The following is a 14,075-nucleotide window of genomic DNA, read 5'->3' as shown; positions in this document are numbered from 1 at the left end:
CTGCCATCTACAACCAATAAGCTCTAATGTCTCCCATTTTTGCTTGAATTCTTCTGCTCGAAAGAAGCAGCACTCCAACGATGCAATTGGAGTAAAAACTTGACCTACTCCACAAGTTGTGGTTACCTTGCAGATGCAATCATGGGAGGTGGCTTAGGTATTTTGGATGGCCTACGTGATGCAAAGAAGGATGATACGCTCGAGCTCCGAGTGAACCGAGTGCTAAGTGCATCAGGACATAGAGGACGCACTTATGTAGACAAGCTGGTGGTTAACATTTCCCGACTTGAGTGCAGTCGGTCAAAACATGGGAGAAGGGCATGGCTTTAGCACAACAAGTCAAGATACAGGCCAAAGTCCTAGTAAAAAGGCTTGCTTTGAATGGTAGCCGTGTTGCACGTTGACAGGCGCGCCGCTAGGATTTGAATCGGTAACTTTGCAGTCCGGGTTTAGAGTCACCCGACTCACATAGCTCTCTCTCTCTCTCTCTCTCTTTCTTTCTTTGGATCAGCTCTGTCTCTCTTTCTCTCTCCCCCTCGCCGACTAGGGTATATGTAAGCTAGCGAGCGCTACCTTTGCGTCGTGTGGAGGCTGCTAAATCTTCGCAACCCATGCTTTCGAATTTACATTTTCCTCAAATCACCTACTGCCACGTAGCACGCTTCCCCTTGTATTACACAATCAAGCCCTCTCAAACTTCGCTCGCTGCTGGGTGCGTGAAGGGCAGCAGATGTGGTCTGGCAGGTGGCGGCGATGACTGGATGACGACTGGCGGCGCTTCCGAAGGCGGTGGCGCTACCGGCGCTCCTTAGGCGGCGTTTCTGGCATGGCTCCTGCTTCGCCTCATTCCTCCCAACCCCTTCGCCTCCTTCTTCTTCCCTTTGCTGTTTTCTTTTCCTCCTTCCAAGCTTGAATGCGACTTTTAAGCTTGACTAAGGGAGAAACGAGAAAGAGAGAGTTGGCAACAGGGTGAGGGAGAAAGAGCGAGAGAGAGATTGTGGCTGAGCAGAAGAGCGACCTAGAGAATAAGTGTTTTCTGACCAAGCTTCTCCATAGCCTCCCTCTGTGTACTGCCCCCTTCTTCCTCGTAGCAATTGAGTCCTTATCGGACAGACTTATCCACCTACTCTCAAGACAATAATAATATTATTAGCTAAGGTCTACCGGGTCCGCTTCATGGGGCCCGGCCACTCCAAAATCAAGACAGGCTCTGATACCAATGTTGCACCCTTGTGATGCCGCTACGGGCTGTGCGAGGTCGACGATGCGGAAGGGGAGAGAGAGAGAGAGAGAGAGAGAGAGAGAGAGAGAGAGAGAGAGACTCCTATACCAATCAACGTTGTCAATGAATAATTGATGTACAATACAATGGGGATGAGGGTTGTTTATATACCAACCTCATTAAATTGCACTACCTAGATTTTGACAAATAAGTAAAATAAATACCTAAAAGCCAAACTAAATCGTGGGATCACATTGGGCAGCTCACTTGAGAAGCCAAAACTCACACCCTCTCTGCAGCTCATAGTGGACATAAATAGTGAGACAAGTCAGATGAAGAAGCTACCATGGACACTCCAGCAAAGGATCTACTCTCAGCTTTGTTCCTTAGAAGGATGCCATCTTGAGCATCGATTGCCTTGTAAAAAATCGAACTGTAGGCCAAACCACGTCTAAGAATCCCCATTCGTGAACTATGAACACATCACATCCAAAAATACTTCCAAGATAATGAACTGTTAGAAGACATCCCGTTTATAATCCGACCAACAACAATGGATTGGTGCGTACTCATCCATAGTGTTTTAGATCTATCTGATTGGTTCCTTGCCAGATGCATGTGTCTTGAACTTCGACCCAAGGGTTTAAACACCGGTAACTTTGAACAAGGGTCCAAATTAATTATACGAAGCACTGAAGCACTGTTTGCCCCTCTGCCACTCACAAGTCTCTCTCTACCTGAAGCTAGTGGCAGCATCTGTTCTCTGACTAGAAATCTGGTGTTGTGGCCATTGTGGTTGCCACCACGTGTGCCATGCCAATCTCCTCTGTCAAATCTTTATCACCGTTATCTCTATCCAGCTTGCCTTTGTTCCACAATCTCACCTTCCAAGCCGCTCCTCAAGGCTCGGCACGGCCCCTTTATGGGCTCTTGCAAGTCGCCTTCCCAATAATGTGCCTCTTTGAGGTTGAATCAACAAATAGGGGGCAAACTGCAGTAGCATTGTAAACGCTGACTACACATAGGGAGCGAGGGGCGGTTACCAAGGGACAAGAGCTTCAAAACGCGTTTTAAACGCAAGCAAAACCCCATCTTGTGGGTGCTTGGATTGCCCGACGTTTCAAAACGCTGTCAAAGTCACTGAGTGGGTACATCGCTGGCGCTACCAAGGTCTTTTGTCGACGACGTTTCAAAACGCTCGATGGCAACGCAAAGAGCCTGGTGCCAATGTCTAGGGTGCCCGTCAAGTGTGCTAGCAATGCTAGTGTTTTAGAACGCCAAGGAATACATGCTCTCCAACGGTAGCAACGTTTCATCGATGGCCTTCGGTTGAGGTGGCCAATGTCGCCAAGGGAGCTTGTGGACGCTATGGGTCAAAATGCTGCAAGACCTCCTTCCTTCCTCTTATTATGGCTTCTCTTCCTCACGGCCCACCTTGCTCCACCAAAGTCATGGAGCATGAAGCTCTGATACAATGTCGAAGTCGATGATGCGGAAGCGTAGAGAGAGAGAGAGAGAGAGAGAGAGAGAGAGAGAGAGAGAGAGAGAGAGAGAGAGAGAGTCTCCTGAACCAACCAACCTTGGCAATGAATAATTAATGTACAATACAATGGGGGATGAGGGTTATTTATATACCAACGTCAATAAATTTCCCTACCCAGACCTTGACAATTAAGTAAAATAAATACCTTAAAGCCAAACTAAATAATGGGATCACATTGGGCAATTCACTTGAGATGCCAAAACTACCCACTTTCCGACTCAGCGGTGGGAGGGCGGTCGACCTATCCATAGGAGTTAAGCGTACATTTGAATATTTAATCATTTGTTATATGTATGGTCTATGGACTTACCTTTGCATGTGAAGCCTTGAAATTTTCTTTTGTTTCTTAGTAAATAAATCCTTTTCACTTTTATGCTTTAAGATGCCAACGTGAGTTTGCATCCAATTGTTCAAAATCCACGTCTATTCACTTTGGTGCATGAAACAGAATCTTGTTCACTCGATCCACTCCCTTATAGTTGAGGAGAATTCAGGGCGGCTTGGTAAACTTCCCAAGTACCATGGTTCCTGTATTGAAATCTTGTACTCATGTGGATTTGTAGTGAAGGGGAGAGGCTTGCATGACTTTGGTCACTTAGCCTGATTTAAACGGTGTAATTTTTGTACAACCTAGCATGACTTTATTGTCCAAAGTAGAGCAGGAATTGGCGGTAAGAAACAACAATTCAACCCTAAAGCTTACAATCTTTTACATTTTTTAGCTTCCAAAATGCACTTGGCATAACTTTTTGGTTTGGAATAGCATGCTTTTCAACACAAAATCCTTCCCTTATTATTTTCCTTTGCATTAAACAACATTAGACAATTTGAAGTTGCAAGTCGCAAGTGTGCTGTGATTCCATGTTGCAATGTTATTGGCACAAGTTTCCTTCTTGTAATTATCAATCACTCCATATTAAGTGCACTTACCTTCAAAATTGTACTACATTCAAATGGTTTAAGGATAGACAAGTCACAAATATATTACTATCAATTAAATTTGAGTACAAACGATAACACAAGATTGCAATCAAGATTGGTGCTTATTGATTTGTCCTATTCTATTGCATAGACCACGCCTACCTTTTTTTTAATAGCTTTGTTGGCTTTCTTAAACAAGCCTTAGTGAGGAAAGGAGTTAAGCATACATTTCAATATTTAATCATTTCTTATATGTATGTTCCATGGACTTATCTTTGCATGTGAAGCCTTGAAAGTACATTGGTCCTATTCATTTTTATGGTTTAGGATGCCAACTTGAGTCTTCACCTTGTTCTTTTAAAATGTTTGCATCGAATTTTTTTGCATGAAACAGAACCTTGTCTTGCTCCCTTATAGTTGTGTAGAACACCCTGCCTGGCAAACCTCCCAAGCACCATGATTAATGTATAGAAACCTTGGTCTCATGTGAATTGCCTCTTGGGCGATGCAGCTCTGCCAACTCCGTCTAGGGAGCCAGCGTCCCACTAAAACAGTCCTCTGTCGTTGCACGTCGTCAAACAGGTTGTCAAACGCAACTATGCCGGCTCCATCTACGGAGTCGGCGTCAACTAAAGTATATGTTGGCTCCCCATACCAAGCTGGCGGGAAAGAATGTCGGCAGTGATAACTTCAAAGAATATAATGAAGCAAGGTACCATGATTTAAAGAAAAAACTAAACAAAGCTATCTCACCTTTCAGATTATTACTAGAAGAACTGTGTAAGAAGCTTTGAGACAAATTCAAACAGCTTTGTTTGACCCTTTCTGAATACATGAGGGTTTGATAGTCAAAACTAATTTGACATTTTGGATTGTTAATGGCAGAACATAAAAGCTAGGCAACTAAAGAGGAATGAAGCACAAGAACCATGAGAAAGCATAGATATTGCCATGCTCCATCAGCTTCTCTCCGGGCAAATGTTTGTCAGTCTTTACAATTATTTGAAAGAAGAGGACATTGAGAATTTTGAGTGCAATGGGCAGTCATTAAAGGCAGAGAAGCAAGAGCACAATGAGGATACCCATCAATCACAGAGTCTTACCCACATACCATCAATTGATCAGTCCATTAGAGCCTACCAAATTACCAATCAATCATGTTCTAGATAAATATTTCAAGTATCAAGTCAACGCATGGGACTGTTGCTTTAACTGTGTGGCTCGTATGAAAGTTTCCAAAAAAATATAGTCAATCCCACTTATATGAGAACTGTTGCTTTAACTGTGCAGTTTGTATGAAAGTTTCCAAAAATGTTTAGTCAATCCCACTTTATTGCAATGGGGTTTCTGAAGGAAAAGCTGGGAAATTCCCTTCTTACATATAGAAGGGGCTTTTGACTGAAATACCCATTTAAGCTCTATTCTCTCATCTATAGAAGGACATAGCTGAACCTATCGAAGCTGCATTGATCTCTTCTGCATGGCACGATGGCTGCTTCAAGCTTTTGCCCTGAAACCAAAAATTCAACAGTTGAAAAGCAAGCAAATTGTCTTGTTTTTATAAAAACCATCCGATTGCTTCCTTACTAACAAAGTTTCAGCCTCATTTTTATATATTGAGCATGCACAAGCATCTAGGATGGTCATTGAGTACTCAGGATTCTCATGGACCAGTAACTTCTCTTGTTCCACAATATCTTCATAACTGTAACACTATTTCTTTCTATAAGCTGGTTCACCTGGTCAAATAAGAATTATCCGTTGTATCAACAACTATCATATCTTCTGCATCAATAAAAGTAGGTGCCTGTGTTGCAAAGAACCACGTGAGTAAAGGTGGAGCTAGAGGAGCAACAACAATTAAGAGATGAGTGAAGGCGGAGCTAGAGGAGCAACAACAACTAAGAGATTAGTTGTACCGATATTTGTAGTCCATTGTCCAGCATAACTTTCTTGTACCTGTACATTCAGATGTAGGTTCAGATTTTCATATTGCTCTCTAGAGTGGACCACCATTAATGAACAGGCATAACAATCTCACAAGAGATGCTACCAAAAAGACAATCATGTTTCTTGACCACTTCCCCCTTCGATTGGGCTCTCATACATACTTGGCTTGGCACTAAGCTCGTTCAAGCAGCCACACACCATGGGGACAATGACTGGGACTTGGGATAGGATCCAGCAAATGGTTCCGTTCGCAATCCAGTTTCTTCTTCTACATGTTCAAGAAGCTATAGAGTTTGCTTGGGTCAGCCATATACGAGCAGCCATGACGTTAGCAAGTGGTATGATAGTGACTTCAGGTGCCGACTTTAGAAAGAAAACTTGTGACAGCAAACTCCAACAGAGTAAGACACGTGTGACACAACATACGGACGGGCTGATGAGGCTGATTTTACGTTGGGATGCAGGGCAAATTATAAATGTAGATGAGTTGGTGCTTTTGGGCACCCCTTATTGATGTCAGATGATGTTTATGAGTTTTAGCACAGAAACAAGTGATTAATAGTTGCTTTTGGGGCCAAGTGTCGATAAAAGAGAGGACAAAGTACCATTAGTTCTCAGATTGCGACTCTTTGTATCAAATCTTGTGACTGTGATCACTCGAAACAATATTCATCAATAAATACGAAACTACCACCAAGGGCGCCTAGTTGAGGGGCCAGGGCTTTTCATAGTGAAACTCCGCCACTCTTTCTCTCTCATCTACAATGTATTTCACATTCAATTTTTTGTTTCAATGCCATTTAATGATGCTATAGGGTTTTACCGCCTTCTCAGGTGACTTGCAAATTTCAATGGTCTCAAAGCACCACTAAAATCTTCTCCTACAAAGAGTCCGATCCAGATCTGCAACAATCGACCATGGAAGAAACACTTCCTAGCCATCAGGAAGAAGAGGTGTACGAGTTCATAAAAGAGGAAGTAGAAGAAGAGGCTGGCGATGAAGAAGCCGACAACAAAGAGCATGAACAGGAAGAGGATGAGGCTGGTGATAATGACAGCCAACTTGCATTGTCACCGTGAGACGTTTCACCCTCACTCACATTGTTTCACTACGAAATGTTTCAATCTCCCATAGAGCTCAATGAAACGTGGGACTGCAATGGGTATACGTGGATTTTGATAGGCCCTAAAACCTGAAACTATGGTAACTTAATGATAGTGAAACAATATGCGTTTCACTTGATTAGTGAAATGTTTCAAGGCTCAAAACATTTCATGGTGACCATGTGGCCGAGCACGCTAAGTCTATGGCACAACATAATCCCTTTGATGTGGGAAAAGCTTAAGAAAACGAAGTCAATATCCTCATGGAGCATCTTCTTACTTATTCTAGAGATCCATTTTACACAAAGTATATGAAGGTCAGGCCCATGAGCACATCGATTAGAAAGGGGAAGGAGTGATTAACCCTCAACTAAATGCAAAAGCGAAGGTAAAAGCAACAAATTCAAGCAATAAAAAGAGATCCAACTCAGTAGCAAGCCAGCAGCCGTAGTAGATGCAGTAGATATATCAGATGAACCGGCAGATGCCAACTTGCCCGGGCTTTCGGTAGGAAATCTATGTTCTCAAAGAATGGGAGCCAAGAGTAAGTTTGGTAGGCCTGCAAGGGAATTCCGTGCCTATAGAGGAGGTGTTTGGCTCATATGGAGCAGGGATGCCAGGCTTTATGGGAGGGATGTGCGGCATGATGTCTGGGATGCAAGAATATCTACTTGACAAAGTCATGTATTGGCGAGGGAAGGCTGCCCTTTGAGTACACTTTTGTATGCTATTGCCACTCATCCCTTGCTCTTGTCTATGTATTGTTTGACGGATCAAGGCTATCCTCAAGGACTACAAAGCTCAGGTGTAAATCTTTCTTTCGCTTAAGCATACGTGCAGATGACTTATTTTATTGAAAGAATACTCCACTCGAAGTACACGTCTTTGATGCTCTTTCCACTTTCAAACTGGCAGCAGGGCTTACATGCATTGTGAAAAACCAAAGTTAATACCCTTGCATCATTTAGTTCTGGTCAAATTGTGGCTTCACATGAAATCCCCCCCCCCTCCCCCTCTCCCTCTCTCATACTAAGAGATCCGCAAGTGTTTTCATTGCTTATTCAGAAAGGGCTTTGACCCCTTATCCAGAATCATGGATTACTATGACCAAGGGTGCCTAGGTCTCTTCTTGTTGGAGATCCATAGACTCAAAGAGACTTCCCTTAGGAGCAGAGAACCTACACATAGAGGCTCCATACAAAGACACATCACCACTTTTTATAGAGGGACTACTTGGGATGGCCCAACACAGGTTACCTAGTCACACCCTCATTGGGGCATCCTTCTCGATCGAGCCATCCAGCTTGGCCGCTCATGACACCCAAGATCCGAGGATCTTCACACTATAGATAAGGTCTACATTGTAGGCTACGGAGCATCATTGAGCAACATCAAGCACCCCCCTCCCCCCCCGCCGAGAGCTAACCATGGAGGACATTTAGGCCGAGACCCATGAGAGAGTGGGATGATCACCATTGTCTATTTTCTCCATTGTGCATCTCATTAGCTCTTATGTGATTGTACACCTCCCCATATGTTTTGAGATGATGTGTTATATGATGAGGTTGTTGATGATGATGAGGATGAAGGTTAGGCTTACAACCCTCCACTCTAGGTACCGTCAATTATTTTACCTTTTAAGTTCCCCAAGCATTGTACCAGAGTCACACATGGATGTAAACCTTTTGGTCTCATAGGTAATCTCGCCCTTTTGAAGACGTTAATATAACATTTCAAGTCAATTCATTTCTCTTTGAGAAAAAAGTGAGGCTTGTGACCCTTTGCATTACATAAAATTGACCAAAGGTCCATATATTGTATTGAGTTGTCACGTGCGCATTGTAGTTGCGCCACGTGGACAAGATTTTGCTACAGTCTAGCGTCAGTCGTAGTTTAGCTTAGTACCTAGATTGGCACTTTGTGAGCCTCTAGAGGATGTGCATGCCCAGGCAGGTCATAGTTGCATACCCTCTCTTGCATAGTACAATCAATCGGCATATAAGCATGTGAACAGTCCCTGAAGCCTCATTAGTAATTAGTAACATTTTATTCTCAAGGTCGTGGGGGACTAGATTTATGCTACTTGACCCAGCTTTTCCTTGGTATATATGTGACCTGGGGGTTCTCTCTGCAGGCAAGAAGCAAGAAGCAATATGTAATGTGCAGCGGAAGTGAATGATGGTGTAAGCTCAGGATGAGTGAACAGTGAGTGCCCAAGGTTCCTTTTACTTAAGAGGAAGGGAGAGCCTTCCTTAGCTTAATGAGAGAGAGTGCAATGACCAAAACTAAAGTGAGTGGAAATTGTGAGAGAATAGTGCTGAGAGTACTAGAGAAAGAGAGAAGAGACGACACTAGATGGGGTCCCAAACCCCCCTCCAAGGCCCCCCCTCTCTATTGCTAGAGAGGTATTTGCTTTAGATTGCACAAAGTCTGGTATAATGGTTCTAGATGTTGTGTTACTTGACGACGACGCTGATGATGTCAACGACGATGACGACGATGGTATCTGCGACGAGGTCGAGGCTACGGACTGAATTTGCTGAAAACTGAAAACGCTAGGGATGCTGATGGGATCTGGCATATGCGGCAAGGTAGCGGGCTGATGTGTCGTCGATGACGACGAAGACAGCTGAAAACTGAAAAACGCTGGCTGATCTGAGGGCTGAAAACTGAAAACGCTGTCCTTGTCGTAATGGAATGATCGACTGTGGCAAGGCAGGGCTGATCTAATACGGTACTGTGGCGATACGCCGGTGAAAGGCAACAACACTGTTGGCTGCAAACGCTGGTACTGCTGCTAAGAAAACGTTGGAGAGTTTGGGAACTCCGAGCACTGCTTGGCTGTTGTGCTCCTGTGTCTACTCTCTGTCTTCTGGCTTCTACTGGCGCTCCATGGGCTTCATATGTAGGTGCAAACTCCTAGGTCGGGCAGCCTGGCTGAATTTCCACGATTTGGAATATGAACAGTCACTTTTTAATAAAAATGCCTGCAAGAGTTGGTTCACATGCACTTTGGGAAAAAGGGTTTATGCGGTAAAAAATGTTCAGACTGGGTACTGATGCTAATGATCATGGGTTGTGCAATCAGAGGGTATGCAGCTACTCTATGTGCTTGGATATGCACGTCCTGCGTACAGGCTCACAAGGTTGCCAGATCACTTCCTAGGTTGTCCTAAACACTAGAAATAGGAGTTACAGCTTGTCCACATCCACATAGGGTAAGATGTGCACGTGACATCCCCCCATTCTCAAGGTGAGATACTGGTACCGAGTTGCATGGCTTCTTTGTAGTCCGCCAACAACTCAGGGTAATCTGTGAAAAAAGCTTCGTCAAGTCACATTGCCTCGTGGGTTCCTCGATCCTTAAACTTCAAAAGGTACTGTTGTGCTTGCTTCTTTGATCCATGCCGAAACCAATGCAGCAAAACCTGCTCCGATTCCATGACTTCTGCTTCATCAATGATCTCGGGTTCCTCTTCTTCGGAAATATCCTTTTGTGGGTCTCTATGAAACAACTTCAGCCAAGAAACATGGAAAACGTTGTGCATTGACCATGAGTTAGGCAATTGAAATTTCATAGAAACCTCATTTATCTTTTTAATGACTGGAAAAGGACCATACATGCGAAAAGACAACTTTGGACACTTCCTTCCTACTTGTTTAAGACGTTGCTTCATGATCCTAAGATAGACCCAATGCCCTTCCTTGATAGTAACATCCCGACGATGCTTATTAGCCTGACGTGAATAAGACTCCTAAGTCTTGCTTAGCCGAAGCTTCACACTCTCAGTAATCTCATCTAAAGATTGGCTCTCATCATTGGCATTAGGTAACTGACTGACCGATCTGGTCAACAAAGACTCGAACGGATGGCCAAATGCTGCCTCATATTGAGTTCTACCAATGGCACTGGAATAGGAGTCATTCAAAATTGCTTGAACTAATGGGAGATACTGCTCCCAATGAGACTGTTGATATCGAAAGCCAACTGATTGTAGATTTGAATTTGACCATCAGAATGTGGATGAAATGCGGATGAAAATTAAATTTGGTGCCAAAATTTTCAAAAAGTACTTTCCAAAAATGTGACGTGAACTTGACATCCAGATCTGACACAATCGACTTTGGCAAACCACAAAGGGGATACCAATGCTTAATGAACAAACGTGCTACAGCTTGTGCTGTGACTGTGGCCTTACAAGGAATCAACATGCAAAACTTATTGAAACGATCAACGATGGTTAAATTTTGTGAATACAACCTAGGTGGAAGATTAGTCACAAAATCCATGGAAATGTCCTGAAATGGGTCTTCGGGAATAAGAAATGGTAGCAAGAGGCCTTGCTGCTCACGCCTTGGGGTTTTTACCTTTTGACAAATGAAACACTGTGTAACATACTTGAACACATCTTTTCGCATTTTAGGCCAATAAAAGAATCTTTCAATCTTTTCTAAAGTGGTATTCATGCCTCTGTGCCCACCCGTGAGTGCATCATGTGCATCGTGCAATATGGCTGGTTCTTCATGCTGTCAAAAGAGACTCCTTGAATGGAGACTGTTGAGCTTGTCCTTTGCAACTTAACGCATCTGCAACAGGGTTAGCTTTACCAGGAACATATTCAATCAAACCACCAAATTGCTCAAAAAATTGAGACCACCTTGCCTAGCGGTCACTCCAATGTGCACTAGGCATAGACTGAAGCCATTTGAGGGCTTGATGATCGGTTTGAATAGTAAACTCTCTACCATACAAAAAATGCTTCCAATGCTTGAGAGAATGAATGACAGAGAGAAGCTCCTTATCATACAAAGAATAATTACTTTCAACACTTCTTAACTTTATACTAAGAAATGCAATTGGACGGCCATGCTGTTGCAGCACAGCTCCTATAGCGACGTTGTTCGCATCCGTCCATCATCCCAAGAGGCAAGGATGAGACATGGAGCCTCAATCACCGCAACCTTGAGAGCTTCAAAAGCCTCAACGGTTGCCTTGAGCAAAACAACGCGCTGCCAACGAGTATTCACCCCTTTCAAAACATCAATCATTGGTACAGCAATGCGTGCAAAATTCTTTACATGCGAACTTATGCCTGACAAAGACCTAAAAACGAACGCACATCATAGGCTGTTTTGGGCAAATCCCAATTACGAACTTGTTCTACCTTTGCAAGTCCCTCCTGCATGTGTTGGTCCCTTTGCGCCTCTCGCTCTAACTCCATAGCCGCTCGCTTTTCTTCGGCAGCTATGCGTTGAGCCTTGCGTGCTTGCTCACGCTCAAGCTCCATAGCTGCTCTTCTTTCTTCAGCCGGTATGCATTGAGCTTCGCGTGCTTGCTCACGCTCAACCTCCATAGTTGCCCTTCGTTCTTCACGATCTCTATTCATGGCCGCATGTTGAGCCTCTTGTCTCCATAGGGCTTGGTACAATCCGTGGTGTAGATGGAGATGGGTGAGGATCGGGGAACAATCCTCTTGGTGTAGGGATGTCTGACTTTTCAATTCCACTCTTATCACCTTCACGCAAAGTATCCATTCTGCTTTTCGTGATGACCATGCACTGAGCTCAGTCTTGGGTTCTTGAGATTCCTGAGTTTTGGAGGTTCTTGGGTTCTTGGCTTACAATCTGCCTTTAAGAAGGCTTTTCTCTTACCCAGGCTCAACTCCTTCCTGCGGTGCACCTTGGCGACCTTGCTCTCACACCAAGGTTGCTTTTTCCCACCTCACGTCAATTGGCCTGCCGCTAAGTGCAAGGTCCGCTCTCAATGAGTGGAAAAGAGGAACGAGGGGAGGCTAGACAAGCCCTTCGTTTCTAGGTTACCTACCACTCTTCAAAAACACAGATTAGGGATCGACACGCCCAAGTGGTCTTGGGTTACGTTCGATCACAAGAAGCAAAAAAAAAAAAAAGTGGTTCTTTGTGCTTCTTTCCTTGAGTGATGATACCGAATACTGCCAAAGAGCTTTGATACCAATGTAATGTGTAGAGGAAGTGAATGATGGTGTAAGCTCAAGATGAGTGAGTAGTGAATGCCCAAGGTTCCTTTTACTTAAGAGGAAGGGAGAGCCTTCCTTAGCTTAATGAGAGAGAGTGCAATGACCAAAACAAAAGTGAGTGGAAATTGTGGGGAGAATAGTGCTGAGAGTGCTGGAGAGAGAGAGAAGAGACGACACCAGATGGGGTCCCAAATCCCCCTCCAAGGGCCTCCCTCTCTATTGCTAGAGAGGTATTTGCTTTAGATTGCACAAAGTCTGGTACAATGGTTCTAGATGTTGTGGTAGTTGACCACGATGATGATGATGTTGACGACGATGATGACGACGGTGTCGGGGACGAGGTCGAGGCTAAGGGTTGAATCTGCTGAAAACTAAAAACGCTAGGGATGCTGATGGGATCTGGCACATGCGGCGAGGTAGCGGGCTAGGGCTGATCTAAAGGGTACTGTGGCGGTACACCAATGCAAGGCAAAAACGCTACTGGCTGCAAACGCTGATGCCAAAACATTGGTACTGCTGCTGAGAAAACGCGGGAGAGTCTAGGAAATGGGAGCACTGCTTGGCTATTATGCTCCTGTGTCTGCTCTCTGTCTTCTGGCTTCTATTGGCGCTCCATGGGCTTCATATATAGGTGCAAACTCCTAGGTCAAGCATCTTGGCTGAATTTCCATGATTTGGAATATGAACAGTCACTTTTTAATAAAAATGCCTGCTCCAAGGGTTGGTTCACATGCTCTTTGGGAAAAAGGGTTTATGCGGTAAAAAATGCTCATGCTGGGTACTGGGTACTGATGCTAATGATCACGGGTTGTGCAATCTAAGGGTATGCAGCTACTCTAAGTGCCTGGACATGCACGTCTTGCGTACAGGCTCACAAGGTTGCCAGAACACTTCATAGGCTGTCCTAAACCCTAGAAATAGGAGTTACAGCTTGTTCACATGCACATAGGGTTAGATGTGCACGTGACACAGTACCAGCACCAACAGCACCAACAGCACCTGCAGCACAAGTACCCACAGCCCATCAATGTTTTTCAGCCTCAGCCAGTGCCATCGATTTCAGTACCACCAGCGTTTCCAGCCAAGTACCATCAGCGTTTTCAGCCCAGTACCACCAACGTTTCCAACCCAGTTCAACCAACGCTTTCAACCCAGTACCATCAGCGTTTTCTACATCAGCATCAGCAATTTCAGCGCTTCATCACCAGCATTTGCAGAACTCAGCCAAGCAGAATCCCTAGTGTTTCAGCATTCAGCCTTAGCCTTGCAGTACCAAGCATCGATAGCAAGTACCCATCAACAAGCATCTACATCTAGTTCCCGTCATCGATAGCAAGCA

At 44.3% G+C, this 14,075-nt stretch overlaps 1 protein-coding gene across 1 annotated transcript in view; it reads right to left on the bottom strand.

Moving 5' to 3' along the window:
* Nucleotides 1-4,650: 4,650 nt before the first annotated feature.
* The window catches only part of LOC147435349 (uncharacterized), a 154,541-nt gene continuing 145,116 nt past the window's right edge, over nucleotides 4,651-14,075 (bottom strand). The window contains exons 9-11 of the mRNA XM_086488410.1: nucleotides 5,606-5,645; nucleotides 5,426-5,493; nucleotides 4,651-5,196 (exon numbers count right to left, since the gene is read on the bottom strand). Coding sequence (XP_086344536.1) covers nucleotides 5,184-5,196; nucleotides 5,426-5,493; nucleotides 5,606-5,645 — 121 coding nt within the window. The 3' untranslated portion in view covers nucleotides 4,651-5,183. The remainder of the gene's footprint in view (nucleotides 5,197-5,425; nucleotides 5,494-5,605; nucleotides 5,646-14,075) is intronic.

The sequence above is a fragment of the Adiantum capillus-veneris genome, chromosome 18 (genome assembly GCF_014529385.1).
Source record: "Adiantum capillus-veneris isolate H3 chromosome 18, ASM1452938v2, whole genome shotgun sequence".
Taxonomy (NCBI): domain Eukaryota; kingdom Viridiplantae; phylum Streptophyta; class Polypodiopsida; order Polypodiales; family Pteridaceae; genus Adiantum; species Adiantum capillus-veneris.
This window is presented reverse-complemented; position numbering and strand designations above follow the sequence as displayed.